Source organism: Macaca thibetana, chromosome 12 (genome assembly GCF_024542745.1).
Source record: "Macaca thibetana thibetana isolate TM-01 chromosome 12, ASM2454274v1, whole genome shotgun sequence".
Classification (NCBI taxonomy): Eukaryota; Metazoa; Chordata; class Mammalia; order Primates; family Cercopithecidae; genus Macaca; species Macaca thibetana.
In genome coordinates, this window is record NC_065589.1 from 57106582 (window position 1) to 57123982 (window position 17401).

At 33.9% G+C, this 17401-nt stretch overlaps 1 protein-coding gene across 1 annotated transcript in view; it reads right to left on the minus strand.

Annotated features, from left to right (window-relative positions):
* The window catches only part of FSIP2 (fibrous sheath interacting protein 2), a 95173-nt gene that overhangs the window by 60447 nt on the left and 17325 nt on the right, over positions 1-17401 (minus strand). The window contains exons 8-13 of the mRNA XM_050751766.1: positions 16870-16996; positions 14469-14549; positions 9686-9795; positions 8779-8824; positions 7510-7616; positions 6175-6238 (exon numbers count right to left, since the gene is read on the minus strand). Coding sequence (XP_050607723.1) covers positions 6175-6238; positions 7510-7616; positions 8779-8824; positions 9686-9795; positions 14469-14549; positions 16870-16996 — 535 coding nt within the window. The remainder of the gene's footprint in view (positions 1-6174; positions 6239-7509; positions 7617-8778; positions 8825-9685; positions 9796-14468; positions 14550-16869; positions 16997-17401) is intronic.

Genomic DNA, 17401 nt, shown 5'->3' on the forward strand with positions numbered 1-17401 from the left:
AAAAAATACAAAAACTCGCTGGTGTGGTGGCATGTGTCTGTAGTCTCAGCTTTTTGGGAAGCTGAGGTGGGAAGATGGCTTGAGTTAAGGATGTGGAGATTACAGTGAGCTGAGGTCATGCCACTGCACTCTAGCCTGGGTGACAGAGCTGGATCTGAAAAAGAAAAGGAAAAAAACAAAAAGAAAAGAAAAGAAAGGAAAAGAAAAAGAGAAGAGGAGAGGAGAGGAGGGAAGTGGAGGGGAAGGGAGGGAATAAAAGATAAGCTCAAAAAAATTCAAAACTCAAGTGATAGTCACCATTATGAAAACACACAAAAGTACAAACTCACTGATATGGTTTGGATGTTTTATCCCTTCAAATATCAGTTTGAAATGTAATCCCCCAGTGTTGAAGGTGAGGCCTGGTAAGAAGTGTTTGGATCATGGGTGCAGATCCCTCATGAATGACTTGGTGCCCTCCTTACAGCAGTAATGAATGAGTTCTTGTGCTGAGTTCACATGAGAACTGGCTGTTTAAAAGAGTTCTGTTTTCTTACCAAATGATATGCCTGCTCCCCCACTTCACCTTCTGCCATGAGTGGAAGCTTTCTGAAGCTCTCATTAGAAGCAATGCCTTAGCAAAGAGCTTGACTGCATTGTGTCCATGCCCTGGGCATTTATGGAAGGTTGAACTTAAAGAGTGATGTCTTAGAGTATTTGGCAGAACAAATTTCTAAGCAACAAAGCATTCAAGAAATGATGTGGCTACTTCTAACAACCTATAATCAGATATTGGGGCAAAGAAATGAGTTAAAGGTGGAACTTATATTTAAAAAAGAAGCAAAGTGTAAAAATTTGTAAAATTCACAAACTGTGATAGAAAAGGAAAGGGTGTTTTCAAGACAGAAATACAAGCAGGTTGTGGACCAATCACTTACTAGAGAGATTAGCATGACTAAAAGGGGGCCAAGTGTTAACAACCAAGACAATGGAAAAAAGCCCTTGAAGCCATTTCAGAAATCTTTGGGAAAGACCCTCCCATCACAGGCCCAGAGATCTGGGAGGAAAGAATGGTTTTAGAGGCCAGACCCAGGAACCTGCTCCTCTGCTCAGCCTCAAGACGCTGCTGCTCACATCCTGGCCACTCCAGCTCCAGCCTCAGCTCAAAGGCCCCAGGTACAGTTTGGGATGTCACTGTGGACATTGCAAGGCATAAGCCTTGCCAGGTTCTATGTGCTGTTTAGTCTGCAGGCTTACAGAATACAAGAGTGAAGGAGGCTTGGCCGCTCCACATAGATTTCAGAGTATGTATGAGAAAGACAGGATGCCCAGGCAGAAACCTGCTGCAGGACTGAAGCCCCTGCAGAGAGACTCTAGTAGGGCAGTGCCAATGGGAAATGTGGGATTGAAGCACTCACACTGAGTCCTCACTGGGCACTACCTAGTGGAACTGTGGGACTAGGACCACTGCGCTCCAGATCCCAGCATGGTACAGCTACCAACAGCTTGACACCTCAGCATGGAAAAGCAGCAGGCATTAGACTCAAATCAGTGACAGAAGCCATGGGGGCTCCACCCTGAAAAGCCACAGTAGTGGGGATGACTAATGCCTTGGGACCCCACCCCCTTTTATTAGTGTGCCCAGGATGAGAGAGATGGAATCAAGGGAGATTATTTTGGAGCTTTGAGATTTAATGTTGACACTGCTAGGTTTTAGATTTGCATGGGGCACGTCGCCCCTTTATTTTGGCTGTTTTCTCCCTCTTGGAATGGAAATGTCTACCCAATGCCTGTACCACCGTAGTATCTTGGGAGTAATAACATGTTTTTGAACTCACAAGCTCATAAGTGAAGGCAACATACCTTAAGTCTCAAATTAAATTTTGGACCTTGGACTTTTTATTGAATTAATGCTGGAATAAGTTAAGATTTGGGGGGACTATTGGGAAGCGATGATTGTATTTTGATATATAAAACAGACATGAGATTTGGTGGCCAGTGGCAGAATGATATGGTTTGGATGTTTTGTCCCCTCAATATTTCATGTTGAAGTATAATCCCTGATATTGGAGGTGGGGCCTGATGGGAGGTGTTTTGGTCATGGGAATGGATTCCCCATAAATGACTTTGTGCCCACTTCATAATAAACAGTGAGTTCTCACTCTGAGTTCAGATTAAAAGTGTGGCACCCACCCACTGCTGCTTTCTCACCATGTGGTAAGCCTGCTTCCCCTTCACCTTCAGCCATGAGTGGAAGCTTCCTGAGGCCCTCAGCAGAAGCAATGCTGGTACCATGCATATATAGCCTGTCAGAAGTCAAATCAGGAATGCAATGTCATTCACAACAGCCACAAAATGAATGAGGATACTGAAGAAATACCACTAACCAGGGAGGTGCAAGATCTCTTCACTGAGAATTACAAAACACTGCTCAAAGAAACCAGAGATGATACAAACAAATAGAAAAAGACACTATGCTCATAGATAGGAAGAATTAATATTGTCAAAATGACCACGCTGCCCAAAGCAATTTACAGATTCAATGCCATTCCTATCAAACTACCAATGGCATTCTTCACAGAACAACAAAACATTATTTTAAAATTTATATGGAACCAAAAAAAAAAAAAAAAGAGAGAGAGAGCCTGAATAGCCAAGGCAATCTTAAACAAAAAGAACAAAGCAGGAGGCATCAAGCTACCTGACTTCAAACTATACTACAGGTCTACAGTAACCAAATCAGCATGGTATTGGTACAAAAATAGATACATAGGCCTGCAACCATCTGATCTTCAACAAAGCTGACAAAAACAAGCAATGGGGAAAGGATTCCCTATTCAATAAATGGTTCTGGAATAACTGGCTAGCCATATGCAGATCGAAACTGGGCCCCTCCTATACAGAAATCAGCACAAGATAGATTAAAGACTGAAATGTAAAACCCGATTTATTAAAACCATGGAAGACAATGGAGGCAATACCATTCTGGACACAGGAACTGGCGAAGGTTTCATGAGGAAGATGCCAAAACCAATTGCAACAAAGGCAAAAATGGACAAATGGGGTCTACTGAAACTAAAGAGCTTCTGCACAGCAAAAGAAACTAGTAGCACAGTAAACAACCTACAAAATGGGAAAAAATATTTGCAAACTATGCATGTGGCAAGAGTCTAATATTCAGCATTTGTAAGTAACTTAAACAAATTTACAAGAAAAAAAACCGATCCCATTAAAAAGAGGGCAAAGGATATGAACAGACACTTTTCAAAAGAAGATAAACATGCAGTCAGCAGCATATTTTAAAAGCTCAATATCACTGATCATTAGATAAATGCAAATCAAAATCACAATGAGATACCATCTTGCACCAGTCAGGATGGTTAGTATTAAAAAGAAAAAATAACAGATGCTGGCAAGGTTGCAGAGAAAAGGGAACATTTATACATTGTTGGTGGGATTGTAAATTAATTCAATCACTGTGGAAAGTAGTGTGATGATTCATCAAAGAGCTAAAAACAAAACTACTATTTGACCCTGCAATCCCATTACTGGCTATATATCCAAAGGAACATACACCATTCTATCATAAAGACACATGCATGTGTATGTTCATTGCAGCACATTACTCACAATAGCAAAGGCATGGAATCAGCCTAAATGTTCATTAATGGTAGACTAGATTTTTAAAAATATGGCACATATACACCATGGAATACTATGCAGCCACAGAAAAGAATTAAATCATGTCTTTTGCAGGAACATGGATGGAGCTGGAGGCCATTTTCCTTAGCAAACTAACACAGGAACAGAAAACAAAATCCACATGTTATCACTTATAAGTGGAAACTAAATGATGAGAACACATGGACACAAAGAGGGGAACAAGGACACTGAGGCCACACTGTGGTAGAGGGTGGGAGGAGGGAGAGGATCAGAAAAAATAATGATTGAGTACTAGTACTAGGCTTAGTACCAGGGTGATGAAATGATCTGTACAACAAACCCTCATGACATAAGTTTATCTGTAAAACAAACCTGCACATGTACCACTCAGCCTAAAATAAAAGATTTTCTTAATAAAGAAAATAACTATTTGCCCATTAAAAATAAAATAAAACAACATAAACATAGAAAACAACTGTATGCCAATTAAAAATAACATAAAAACGAAACAATAGGGAAAGATAATTTTTTTCAATAAATATTGTTGAGAAAACGGTATGTTCACAGGCAGAAGAATTAAATTGGACCCTTACCTCACATCATATACAAAAAACAACAAAAAATGAATTAAAGATAAATGTAAGGCCTTAAGGCATAAAACTATAAGAGAAAACATACAAATCTTCTCGATGTTGATCTAGGCAATAAATGTTTGGATATGGCACTAAAAGCATAGGCAATAAAAGCAAAAATAGAAAAACGAGATTGCATCAAATGTAAAAGTTTTTGCATTGCTGTAAAACAATCAACAGAGTGAGAAAGCAACCTACAGAATTGTATAAAATATCTGTAAACCACATATCTGATAAGGCGTTGTTATCCCAAGTATATAAAAAACTGAAACAACTCAATAGTAAAATAATATATATTAAAAATAATGAGCAAAATACATGAACAGACTTAAATACATTTATCAAACAAAGGCATGGAAATAAACAAAAAGTATATGAAAGGATGCTCAACATGACTAATCTCAGGGAAATACAATCAAAACCACAATGATATACCACTTCACATCTCTTAGAATGTCTATTATCAAAAATGTAAAAGACAACAAGCGTTGGCAAGATTATGAAGAAAAACAAATCCTTGCATATTGTTGGTAGAAACATAAATTTGTACAGACATTGTGGAAAACAGTATGAAGGTTCCTCAACAATTACCTTATGATCTAGCAATTCGACTTCTGGGTACATATCCAAAGGAAATGAAATCAGTATGTTGAAGAGATATCTGCACTCCTGTGTTTACTGCAGCATTATTCACAATAGCTAATATATAGAAACAAATGTATATCAACAGATGAGGGGATAAAGAAGATCTGATATATACCAAGAGACAGACCTATCTGTCTGTCTAAGTAGATATATAAATAAACACAGATACACAGACAGACAGATAGAAAGATACAACACTATTTAGCCTTTCAGACAAAGGAAATCCTGCCATTTGTGACAACATCAAAGAACTTGGAGAACATCATGCTAAGTGGAATAAGCCAAATGCAGAAAGACAAAAACGGCATGATTTATATGTGTAATATAAAAATGTCAGGGTCATAGGAACAGGGAATAGAATGGTGGTTACCAGGAGTTATGGGGAGGAGGATACATAAGATAAATAAGTGTGGAAGATCTAATGTACAACAATGTGACTATAGTTAACAATATTGTGTCACTAAAAACTAAGATAGTAGCTCGTAAGTGTTCTTCCACCACCACACACAAATAGTAACTATATGAAGTGAGGATATGTTAATTAGCTTGCTTGTGGTGAATATTTCACTGTATATACACATGTCAAGTTGTATATGATTCTCTTTGTCTTAGGATGGTGTTACATCTTGATTAGCCAATTGTGAGTCAAAAATATTGTAAGCTGAGAATGCATTTAATACCCCAATAAACAGACAGTAAAGTTGAAAAACCCTAAATTGAACCATTACAAGTTAGGGACCATCTGTACCGTCAATATATACAATTTTAAATTATCCACTATACCTTAATAAAGTCGTGGTGTGGGAGAGAAGCTGCTGTAAAAGCAGAAAACAGTAAGTATAAGGATATGAGTACAATGACTTCAATTTTTTTTTCAAATTTTGGTTGTTAACATTAGTACTAACAATAAAAATAACAAAAAGAAAATAGGAAATTCCTTCTGATCCTTCATGTCTCAACACAGTCTTTCTAAATTATAAAGGCTTCTGTGATTACCCTAGATAGGCCTATGCATTCTCTTTCCCATAACTTTCCCAGCTTATACACATACCCACTTCCTTTGTTGCTCTTATCACACTGGGCCATGACCATCTTTCTAAGTATACTGTAAGAGCCCTGAGCAAAAATTGTGCCATTTTTCCTTGAATGGTTAAAACCTAGCACCATATCTAACATGAAGCAAAAACTCAATAAATGTTAGTTGAAAGAACAAATAGAATGCAAGATTTACTCAATAATTACTGCTGATATTTACCTGATTCGCAGAGATAGCTTGATCTCTTGGTTGGTCTTCCATCCCAATCAGCATTTGTCTCCTTCTACATAATTCACAACAGCAAAACAAATAGATCCATAAAAAAAATTTTTAGGACTCAAACATCAACTATTATTTCTATATTTATAGTACAGAAATTTAAGATTTTGAGAATTTCTCTTTAATGTCAATTTATAAGAAATGCACATGTTTTTATTATGTTATTAATAGGTATTAATATGTACTATATGTATAATATGTATTAATATGTTATTAACATGTATTATATTACAGGTATTATTTATAGAATTCAAAGCTCATAGTTGTATCAAAAGTTGTACTTAAAACCACCTACACATTTGGTAATTTGCTGAGACTTTGGGATTTAGCATATAGTTGTACTTTCATCTAACACATCTAAGATTTAATACTGATGGTAATCTAAGATTTAATATGGATGGCAATGTCATTACTGCACATGTTACCCTAAAAAGGCCAGTAATAAAATTTAGATACTGGTTTTAAAGGAGTTTTTTTTAAGTTAAGGGCATAGTCTTTATAATATTTTGGCCAATATGATGCCCAATGTCAAAGCTGTTAAAAGTTTTGTGACTCTTAGCATATTTAATGTGGCTATTGATATAGTAGAACAGTGAACTAAGCCTGATGTACATTTGTCAAATGTTTATTATAAAACTGCACTACAGAAAAGCCCATTGTGGTAAACATACTACATTTTAGGAGTTATACATAATTTAGTGTCCCAATTATTATGCATTCTAGGAGATGGAAAATGATGTCACTTTCTACCCTAGTTATGAAGAATTCTTTTAAAAATAATTTAGTAAATTTCTAGTTTATTGAAATCTATTTCAAACCACATTAACTCCCTAGGGCAGTTGAGCTAGTTAGTACTATACTAATAATTAAACAAAGGATACATATTTGATTCCTATAACAAGTTGGCAACCCACAGAGAAAATCTATTTCATGTACAAAACCTATACCCAGAATCTTTGCTGGTATCTCTCAAACAGCAGGTAACTGATCTCTGGTCAAAAAGTACTAAATCATTACTGTACAAGCCCAGTCAACGAAGTCCAACTTTATACCTCCTCTAAAAGCTGCAGATATGTACCATGAACTAACATCTTGTAGCTTACATTTAAGCAGACCGTTCAAGGGCTATTAAAATGTTATTACTGTACGACTAATTTCAGGGAATAAAGTTGTTTTGTATGGTTACATAAATCATGACATTTTATACCAGTTATGACCATAAGATCATATCCCTTTTATTGTGTTTGTATTTGAGGTAAAAGAACTGTTACATACCTCTTCTTTTGAAGGATCCAAAAATGCCTGTGAAACTCTGGAAAAATTTCTTGTGGGTGATATCTGAGCTGAAATAATTGAACCTTGGCCTGAAATATTTATACCTCCTAGAGAAAGAAGAGATAACTTTAAATATGAGAAGCTGATACTGCTGGGACAAGGGTTAATATTAATTACGGCATTACTCCAACATTCTCCCTGCTCAGCTGCCACAGTGACTAGAATTGACACAATCAGGGATTTATTTGAGTCAAGGAAATTCTCCAAAAATAACATGACTTTTTTAATGTTTACTGCCTACAAATTTCCAGTGGTTCCCATTGCCTTCAAAGACAAGCCTGAAATCCTTATGTAATGCTTTATGCCAGCTTAATCTTCTGCTATAACCACAGCCCACTGCTAGAATTAACTGTTTGCATTTCAGTAATTAGGCAATGAAAAATCATTTGGATAGTGAAATAAACAAAGCTGTGATTTAGGAAGATTGTTTCATAGAAAAATGTATAGTGGGTTAACAAGAGGAAGATAAAATTGGAGGAAGGTTACTGCAATAGTGAAGAATGGAGAAAACAAGGGTAGGAGCAACGGAAATGGAAAAAAGTGAAGATCAAAATAAATTAAGGAAGTAGAGTAGACAGAAAGTGTGAACTTTCAGGTGCAAAATATAAGAGGAAGAGTCCAAGGCAACTTAGATTTTGTGACTGGGTGAAATAAAAGGGTCAGGAAAAGGATGATTATTGAGCTTTGTATTAAATTTGAGGTGATCCTTAGCCACTGGAGGAAGATGTCTCATGTTTTCCATATGCATATGTCAGATATGCATGTGAGTATATTTAGTGACTTGCATAAACATAACAAGGCACACAGATATTGGGTAATGAATATTTCATTTAAAGAGAAATGGGAAACAAAATGTATCATTTGTTAGAAATTAATGGCAGTGAAATATGGAAACAATCTTGGGGACAGTTCTCTGTATTCTAGTCTCCTGAAGCCAGTATGCCAGCATCTTTATCTGTAAGTACAAATGGCCACAGCAGGGACCCTATCTTTTCCACACTTTGCAAATTCCAAAAGGCACACTCATCCAGCAATCACTCAAATATATGGGCTAATTACAATATCTATTATTCATAAAAAATTTATATCAGCCTTAATTTTTTAGAATAAGCATATTTTATAGTCAGATAAAACAACTTAAAATATATAATAAAACTGTAACTGCATACTTAATAACAGAAAAATTATAACTATTGTGTATTTTCTTACCTTTATCATCGAAAATAATTGAGTTTTTAGATACCGTCCCATCTCTCTACATGGTACCACATTAAAGAGAAAAAATTACATTAGTAACTGTACTTCCAAAAAGACTCTGCCTTCTATCAATTAACCAACGAATACAGATGTTTTCCCTCTTTTATCTTGTAACTCATAAAAACTGTTTAGGTACAATACATATCGTCAGCCTCCTAGGATATCTTTCATATAATCTCAAATTTAACTAGTCCAAAATTGAGTTCAATATGTAGCAATGTATAAACCTACTTCCCCAATCTTCCCTATTTTGCCTAAAGGCATGGTAATACATGTATGGTTGGTTCTAAAAACTTTAGACTCATTCAGTTTGTCTCAGAAAAATCCAATCTAATCCATTCACACCCAGTCCAAACCAGTGTAATGCTTATTAAAAACACTGTTTAGAATCAAACTAAAATTCATCATTCCAGGATAATTTTATTGGAATAGTATTTTTCTGTGTCTGTTGCCTCACTAGACAATGAGTCTTTTAGAGGAGCAATTATGTCTTATTCTTCTTTTTATCTTGTATTACCCAACTTCTTATATTTATCTTACGTTACCCAATTATTGTTTTCCTTCATTCTAGCTTAATACAACACCTGGTCAATAGTATATGATCAATAAATGCAAGCTGTCATTATTAATATTACTGCCAAATATTTGTCTGGGTTATTTTCTGCTAAAATCCATAGTGCATTTAGCACGAAGCTAACTCAACACTTTAAAGCCAGGAAAATGGATCAGGTTTCATGAATAAAACTCAATATCCCTGAACAATCAGTACTATGCTGCTGAAGGAGAGAGTTCATAGAAATAAAAGTTAAGTAGATAAATTAATAAATACAACACCAAACTGTAAAGCATAATTGTATACCTTTTGATTTATACCATTATCCTGTACATCTGCCTGATAAACAACAGAAGTTGAGTTTTTTTTCATAAAATTATTTGAACTATTTTGATGAGCAGCATTTGCTGTATGTCCTAAAAGTAAAAAAAGAGAGAGAAACTCTATAGTTGTTTTTTTAGCAACTTTAGGGAAGTACAATCAAAGTACAATAAATTGTACCTATTTAATTATCTAGTTGACTTTGAAATACGTATCCAACCGTGAAACCATCACTGCATTCAAGATAACATTTCTATTATCCGTGGAAGTTTTCTCATGAAACTTTGTAATCTATCCATCTCTCTGTTCTCATACTCCAATAACACTGATATATACCACTAACTCTAGATTAGTTTGCACTTTCTAGAATTTCATATTTCCCTGGCTGCTTTCACTTATCACAACATTGTTGCATATATCAGTGGTATTGTTTTTCTTTTTTATTTCTGAGAAGAATTCTATTGTATGGCTATGCTATAATTTTTTATCCACTTACCTGTTGATGGACATTTGGATTGTTTCCAGTTTTTATAAATAAATAAAATATTTATTTATTTTACTTGTTTGTATTATTTTATTATAAATAAATATAAATTTTATTTTATTATAAATAAAATTTATAAATAATAAATTTCTATGAACTTTCACGTACAGGTCGTGTGTGAACACATTTTTTTCATTTTTACTGGGTAAATACCTAGTAGCTGAATGACTGGTCACATGGTAAAAACAGGTTTAACTTAAATAAAAAGCCAAACCAGTTTTTCAAAGTGGTTGTACCATTTTACATATCAATCAGCAGTGCATCAGAGTTTCAGTTCTTTCACATCCTTGCCAAAACTTAGTAAGCAGAAAAATGAAGATCAAAGTAAAATTTTTAAAAAACATAAAAAAAGAGAGAAAGAATGAAATAAAAAACTGGCTCATTAAGATATTTAGTAAATAATAAGCTGAAAACAAATAAGGCCACAAATCAGCAAAATAGAATCTACAAATAATTACTAAATGAAATAATAAAGAACTACATGAAAAATGTATGCCAATAAATTTGAAAATATATACAAGGAACAAATTATCTGAAAAATCCAAATGATCATGTCTCATCACAAATAAATAGATAATATGAAGAGTCCTGTAGCAAAGAAATTGAATACGAGATTTAAACCTTTCCACAAAAAAGCTCCAGACTCAAGAGACTTCACCTGTGAATTGTGCTAAATATTTAAGCAAGAAATTATGCTAATTCTACACAAACTCCCCCAGGAAATTGAAGAAGAGTGAACATTTTCTATCTTATACTTTGACATCAGAATCACTTTGATACAAAATATCATTACAAGGCATTATAATAAATTAAAAATTTGTTCAACTCCCCCATGAGCAAACATGCAAAAATTACAAACAAAACAAATAATAAATATCGTGAATAATATATAATATATAACAATATTATTAATAATATACTGACCATTAGGTTAATATTATAGTAATCATAATTATACAATATAGTAAATTATAATTTTTATAACTATAATTATAAATATCTTATATATCATATACTATAAAGTAATATAAATATATATGAATATATATTTAGGCATAATATAATTTTAATAAATATAAGTATGTTAAAATATTATGTTAATAATATTACATATTATAATATGTAATAAAGATAATGCATTATGAATAAGTAGGGTTTATCCAAGGAATGAAGAAAATCAAAAGTAATTTGATTCATTCAAAAATCAAAGTAATATATAATATAAAGAGAAAAAAGGAGCAGATTCATGTGATTATGTCAAAGACACAGAAAAAATATGATACAATTCAACACCCATTCATGATAAAACTTAGTGAACTAAGAAAAAAGGTGATGTCTTTTTCTAACAAAGGCTATGTTTAAATGTCTAGAGCTAATATCCTAATTCATATGTATCAGTTTCCCTTATGTTTTAGAACAATATTAAGATATACACAATCACTATTGCTGTTCAACATTGTACTGGACAGAGAGAAATAAAGGAAAAGTGAATCCCAACAAAATCGCAGCAAGGTATTTTGTAAAAGTTGGCAAGCTGTTTTTAAAATCTGTATAGAAATGCAAAGGCTCTAGAATAACCAAGTCAACCTAGTATAACAACTAACATTGGATAACTCAAACTACTGAATTTCAAAACTTATTATAAAGCCACAATAATGAAGAAAATTGAGGTATTTGCATAAAGACAGATAAATACATCAGTAGAATGGAAGAGAATGTTTAGAAATAGGCCCAGCTATTGATGATCACTTTATATTTCCAAAGTTGCCAAAGCAACTAGATTTGTACAAGATAAGCTAGGATCTTCCTGTCTTCTCAGGTAGCAAGGAAGCTATCAACAACCACTAGGGTTATGCCAAAAATACCTCTAGAGTTATAACAAAGGCGCTTCCACTGGCCAGAGGTGTTACAACATGAAGACAATGAAGATGAAGACCTAAACCATGATCCATTTTCACTTAATAAATAGTAAATACATTACATTTTCTCTTCCTATGACTTTTTCAATTTAATAACACTATAGTTTATTGTAAGATTACAGTATATAATACAGATAACATACATAATATGTGTTATTCGACAGTTTATGTTTTCAGTAAGGTCAACGGTGGGCTGTTAGTAAGTTTCTGGGGAGTCAAAAGTTAAATGTAATTTTTTTTACTGTGCAGTGGGTCCGTGCTTCAACTCTCACCCCTTGATGTTCAAACATTAACTGTACTTCTAGTCATTCTATACATAATCACCCAAACATGGAAACAATCCAAAATTTCAAATTTCTTTCAATTGAAGAATGAAAAAAACGAACTCTGGTGCATCCATACAATGGAAAGGAACAAACCATTGACACATGCTATAACTTGAATGAATTTCAGAGGTATTATGCTGAGTAAAAGAAGATATTTTTATAAAGTTACATAATGTATGATTCCATTTATATGACATTCTCCAACAGAAAATGAACTATAGTCAGGAGAACATATTACTATTTGATAATAATCCCAGAGGTAACATAACTAATAATACCAGAGGTAATTTGGGAGTATTAGTTGGAGGAAGGAGGGTGTGACTGCAAATAAACAAATAAACAACATGAGGGAGATTTTTGGAATGCTGGACTGTTCTACATGTGATTGTGACAGTGGTTACACAAATCTGCACATGTGTTTATACATGTAATTGTAAAAATGTTCCATTTTGCTTTAGGGTAATTTAAAAACCAAAATAAATGCCTTGAGATCTTTTCTAGGAATGAAAAAAATACACAGACAAGCTAAGAAGCTGGAGCAGGAAATTCACTTTGAACTCTGCTTGGAGAATCACCAGCTCCAAAACCGCGTGGGGCAAATTTCTCATAAGAGTATAGAGCATGTGACACTGCACAGAGTTTACACTCATGACTCAATGATGAAATGGAAACCAGGAAGACCTGATTATGGTGAATGGGAAAGAGGAGCACCTCTAAAAACATATGATGACCTGTGATGGCACTACTGTGTATTTTTAAAATTCACAAAAAGACTACAATGACTCACATACCCTTCACTGAGGCTGGAGAGTAGATATACATAACCTGCTCCACCCAATTCTGATATGAATCACATTACTTTACATTTCATCTTTTAATAGGATATTTCTCCCAACCATGCTTAATTAAATTTACAGGTCTGTTCTCCAGACAATTGTCACAATAAACTGGTATCGCAGTGAGGCTAAAAACAGTATTTTCCATTGACCATCCTTTCCTGAAATGTCACTGAGATTCTTTGACAACAGTAAGATCAGTCTGGGATGCATTCAACACTAGATTTTTACAGGATCACTTTGCTTGAGATAACTGCTTTAGAAATTAATTATTCAGTTTGTTGTCTATATGCAGTATAAGATGTAGAGCTAGTATTGCCATAAATTTGCCAGTTGTAAATAATCCTTTGGTATGTTGTAAAAGCTGAACTTTAAAAATGGTACCCATGAACTTTGGAATTAAATTAACTGAACCTCAGTGATTCTGAGGCAGAAAGACATCCTAGGCTAAGACATCCAACATTTCTGATTCTTGATGAAAACTAAGCAAATTGCATACTCGGGAAGAAAAGATTTTAAACAGTATTTCTTTTATTTTTTAACCAATAAGGCCAAGAAATTTAACATTTATATGTTAATTTTTCTTTGAAATTTAATAATGGGAGATGAGTTATACTGTTCAACTTTTGAACAGTCATACTCTGGTAATATATTTTTGGAGGATTTTTATATTGTAATTTGGGCTTATAGTCTTTCAGTGAGCTCTAATGAACAACATGAAGAGACATAAGTTAAAAGATAAGAAAGTGATGTTACAGTAAAAGCCACAGTGAATCTAGAGTAAATGTACTTAATTTCTGACATATTTCAGTGTTTTCTGAGATTATTTTGAGCAAATATATTTTCTATAAGTTGGTAGGCATGCTGTATTATATATTTAATAGTAACAGAACCTTCATTTAATTTTCTAAAATAATAATATAATGTCAGGTTCAAAACAGTAAATCAATTATCTAGTTATCAAATTCTAAAACTAATAAAGGCCACATAGCTCTTGATAAGCATCACTCAAAATCAGTCATTTGACAAAAAGAAAACAGAGGATTTGTCTGCATTTAAATGAAAGAAGTTGTTAAAAAAAAAACTGTCTTACCCCAAATTATTGTTTAGTATCTAGTGTTTCTTGTCACAATATTCACTTACCACGTGTTTCTCTATTCTGGTCTCCAGCAGGATAAACTAACATTATATCTTCAGAAGTCTTCTTTTTATTCTTTGGAGAAGCTTAAAGAAACATAATAAAATATTTATTTTTACTTATGATGATGACAGAATTACCCAAGATAGACTACTGATCCTTTTATGCCCAAGAGGAGCTGAACTATATGCTAGTCTGTATGTGGGATTGTGAGAGAAATTGGAGAAGATAGAGAGATATGAAATGGGAGAAAAGACAATTCTTGACATATTATCCCTTAATATTAAAAGATACACTTGGAAGGATAGAATGTTTTTCTAGCAGAAAAGGAAATCTGCACCTGGCTCAATTGAAACATGTCAATATCCATCTGGGTGCATAACAACATAGTGGCTGGGCTGAAGACTCAGTAGTCCACAGTGACTGTTGTAATTCTTGGATATGCCTTGCTGCCTGGCATAAGCAAATGCACATATATATTCCCTTCTTTGTGATAAATGTAATTATAGTTTTGCTTTCCTAACTATTAGGGTGGCAAAAGTTACTCACCGCATGTGTGCTCAAGGGGCTGTTGTTAGAGATGTAAACTATGAGAGTGATCTGTTTCCCCATTCACTGATCACTGAGCAAATTCTTCTGATATTACCTTTCTTTTACTTTGTCCCACTAAAAGTTGTCTACTTGTTGGAAGATAACAACATTACAATAGTGGTATAATTCAATTTAATTTGTGCCATAGATATTCTTTCTATTCCATCACTTTGATAATATAAACTAAACTCATTTACATACTACTTCTTCAACAGTGTATTTAAATAACAAATGTTTAAGCTACTTAAATTTTTCCTACCATATGAGAAAGTTAATGAAGAGGTAGGAATTTTTATAGTTACTGAAGTGATTTCATATATGAGGCATGATATTGCTGTCATTGCCTCAATGAACTAAGTAGATCGAATTAATCAATTTAGCAAACATGTACTTAGTGTATATGCTTTGAATGATGTTCTATTGAATACAAAGGTGGGAGTTTACTATTATAAACGATTAAGACAGCGGTAAGTATGTAATAAGTGAATTAAAAGTGGTGCAAACTACTTGAGCGATAACCTTCCAGTTAGGGTTATCAACAATGACTTTTTGGCATGTAATTTACAGTGCGGCTTAAGTAACTGTAGGATTTTGATAAATGGAGATAGTAATCAGATCACTCTAAATTGAGAAATATTGGATACAGAGAGGCAGAGAAGTCGGAAAAGTAACATGTGTTTTAGGAATGATCAGTAGTCTAATTTGACTAAACAACAAAATAAATTAAGTTCTTACTATATACTAGAATTTTTACACTCTTTATAGGAATTATCTAGGAGTATTATCTTTGTTTTCAGATAACAAAACTGGCTTAGGGAAGTTAAGTAATTTACAAGCCATAACATTGCTAGAAAATGATAAAACAGGATTGGACTTCTACAATCCAGTTTCAGAGCCTGTGCATATCACCACTAGATCATAGCTGCCATCTTCAAGGATGTAGTGTAAAATAAAGTTAAAAAGTCAGGTAAAGACTGAATTCCAGATGCTGATAAATGCGTGCTGAAGCAGCCTGAGCTTCATTTAATCGATAATAGTTTTAAGGGTAGAGGAAGAAACCATCAGAAAAGAGTTTTAAATGTAACAAGCAAGGGTACAAAATGGATTTGAGGCAGGTAAAAAGAAGACTTAACAGAGGCTAGTTGGTAATCTACTGGAGTGACACAGGAAAGCTCTGACCTAGAAATGGGATTGATGAGATACTATGATGATAGCTGCATGGAAAATAATCAGTTTCTTTCCTGATACTACACAGTCAAAGATAGTTAAAACAAGTCTACATTTTGCATTCTGGCCATGAAATTTTATCTAGTATCAGAAAACAAAAACCCATTGTAATTTTATAATGTTATAAATAAAGGAAGCTGGTAGAGGCTGGGCAAAGCAAAGCCATTCCTCCTTTTAAACTTTCTTCATTTTTTCTTTCTTCATTTATTTCTTCCTTCTTTTTTTCCTAATTCTGTATCGCTTCCCATTCTTACTGGTTGGCAACATAATAGAACACCATGTTGGTATATAATAGCAGTATCTTAGATATAAGTTTGTATCATTTTAGTAGTTATTTTAAATATAGGGAGGTTAGTTACAAATGCAGTATAGGCAAGTGTGTCTCCTCAGCCAATTGATGAGATTGTTACAATTTGTTATCATTGTTACATATATGCCTACTTTTTAACTTGAACTGTAACATAGAAATACCTAGAACAGTGTCTGGCACAAAAGGAGTAGCAAGTGTAAGTACACAGAGTATTACACAAGGATTTTTACATAGATACGCATTTCCTACTTAGCTACATCATCTTTTAATGTTCTCACATTCACCACGTGTTCCATCTTGACCTCTGTATTTAGATGTATTTTTTCCCATATCTTCTCCTTTAAAGCCAGTATCTTGCATTTTTTGTAAATGATAAGCCATTTTTTTCTCTAGAAGATCTTGTTTCTACAATATTAAAGAAAATATACTGGTTAATATTAACTTGCCATTTAGAAATGTAAAACAATTTTTTTTTTTTTTTTTTTTTTGAGATGGAGTCTTGCTCTACTGCCTGGCTGGAGTACAGTGGCATGATTTCAGCTCACTGCAACCTCCACCTCCCAGGTTCAAGTGATTCCGCTCCCTCAGCCTCCCAAGTAGCTGGGCCTACAGGTTCGTGCCACCACATGCAGCTAATTTTTGTATTTTTATTAGAGGCGGGCTTTCACCATGTTGGATAGGATAGTCTTGATTTCGACCTCGTGATCCACCTGCCTCGGCCTCCCAAAGTGCTGGGATTACAGGCCTGAGCTACTGCACCTGGCCAACATAATTCTGTTCTATATATATATATATTTTTTTTATTATTAT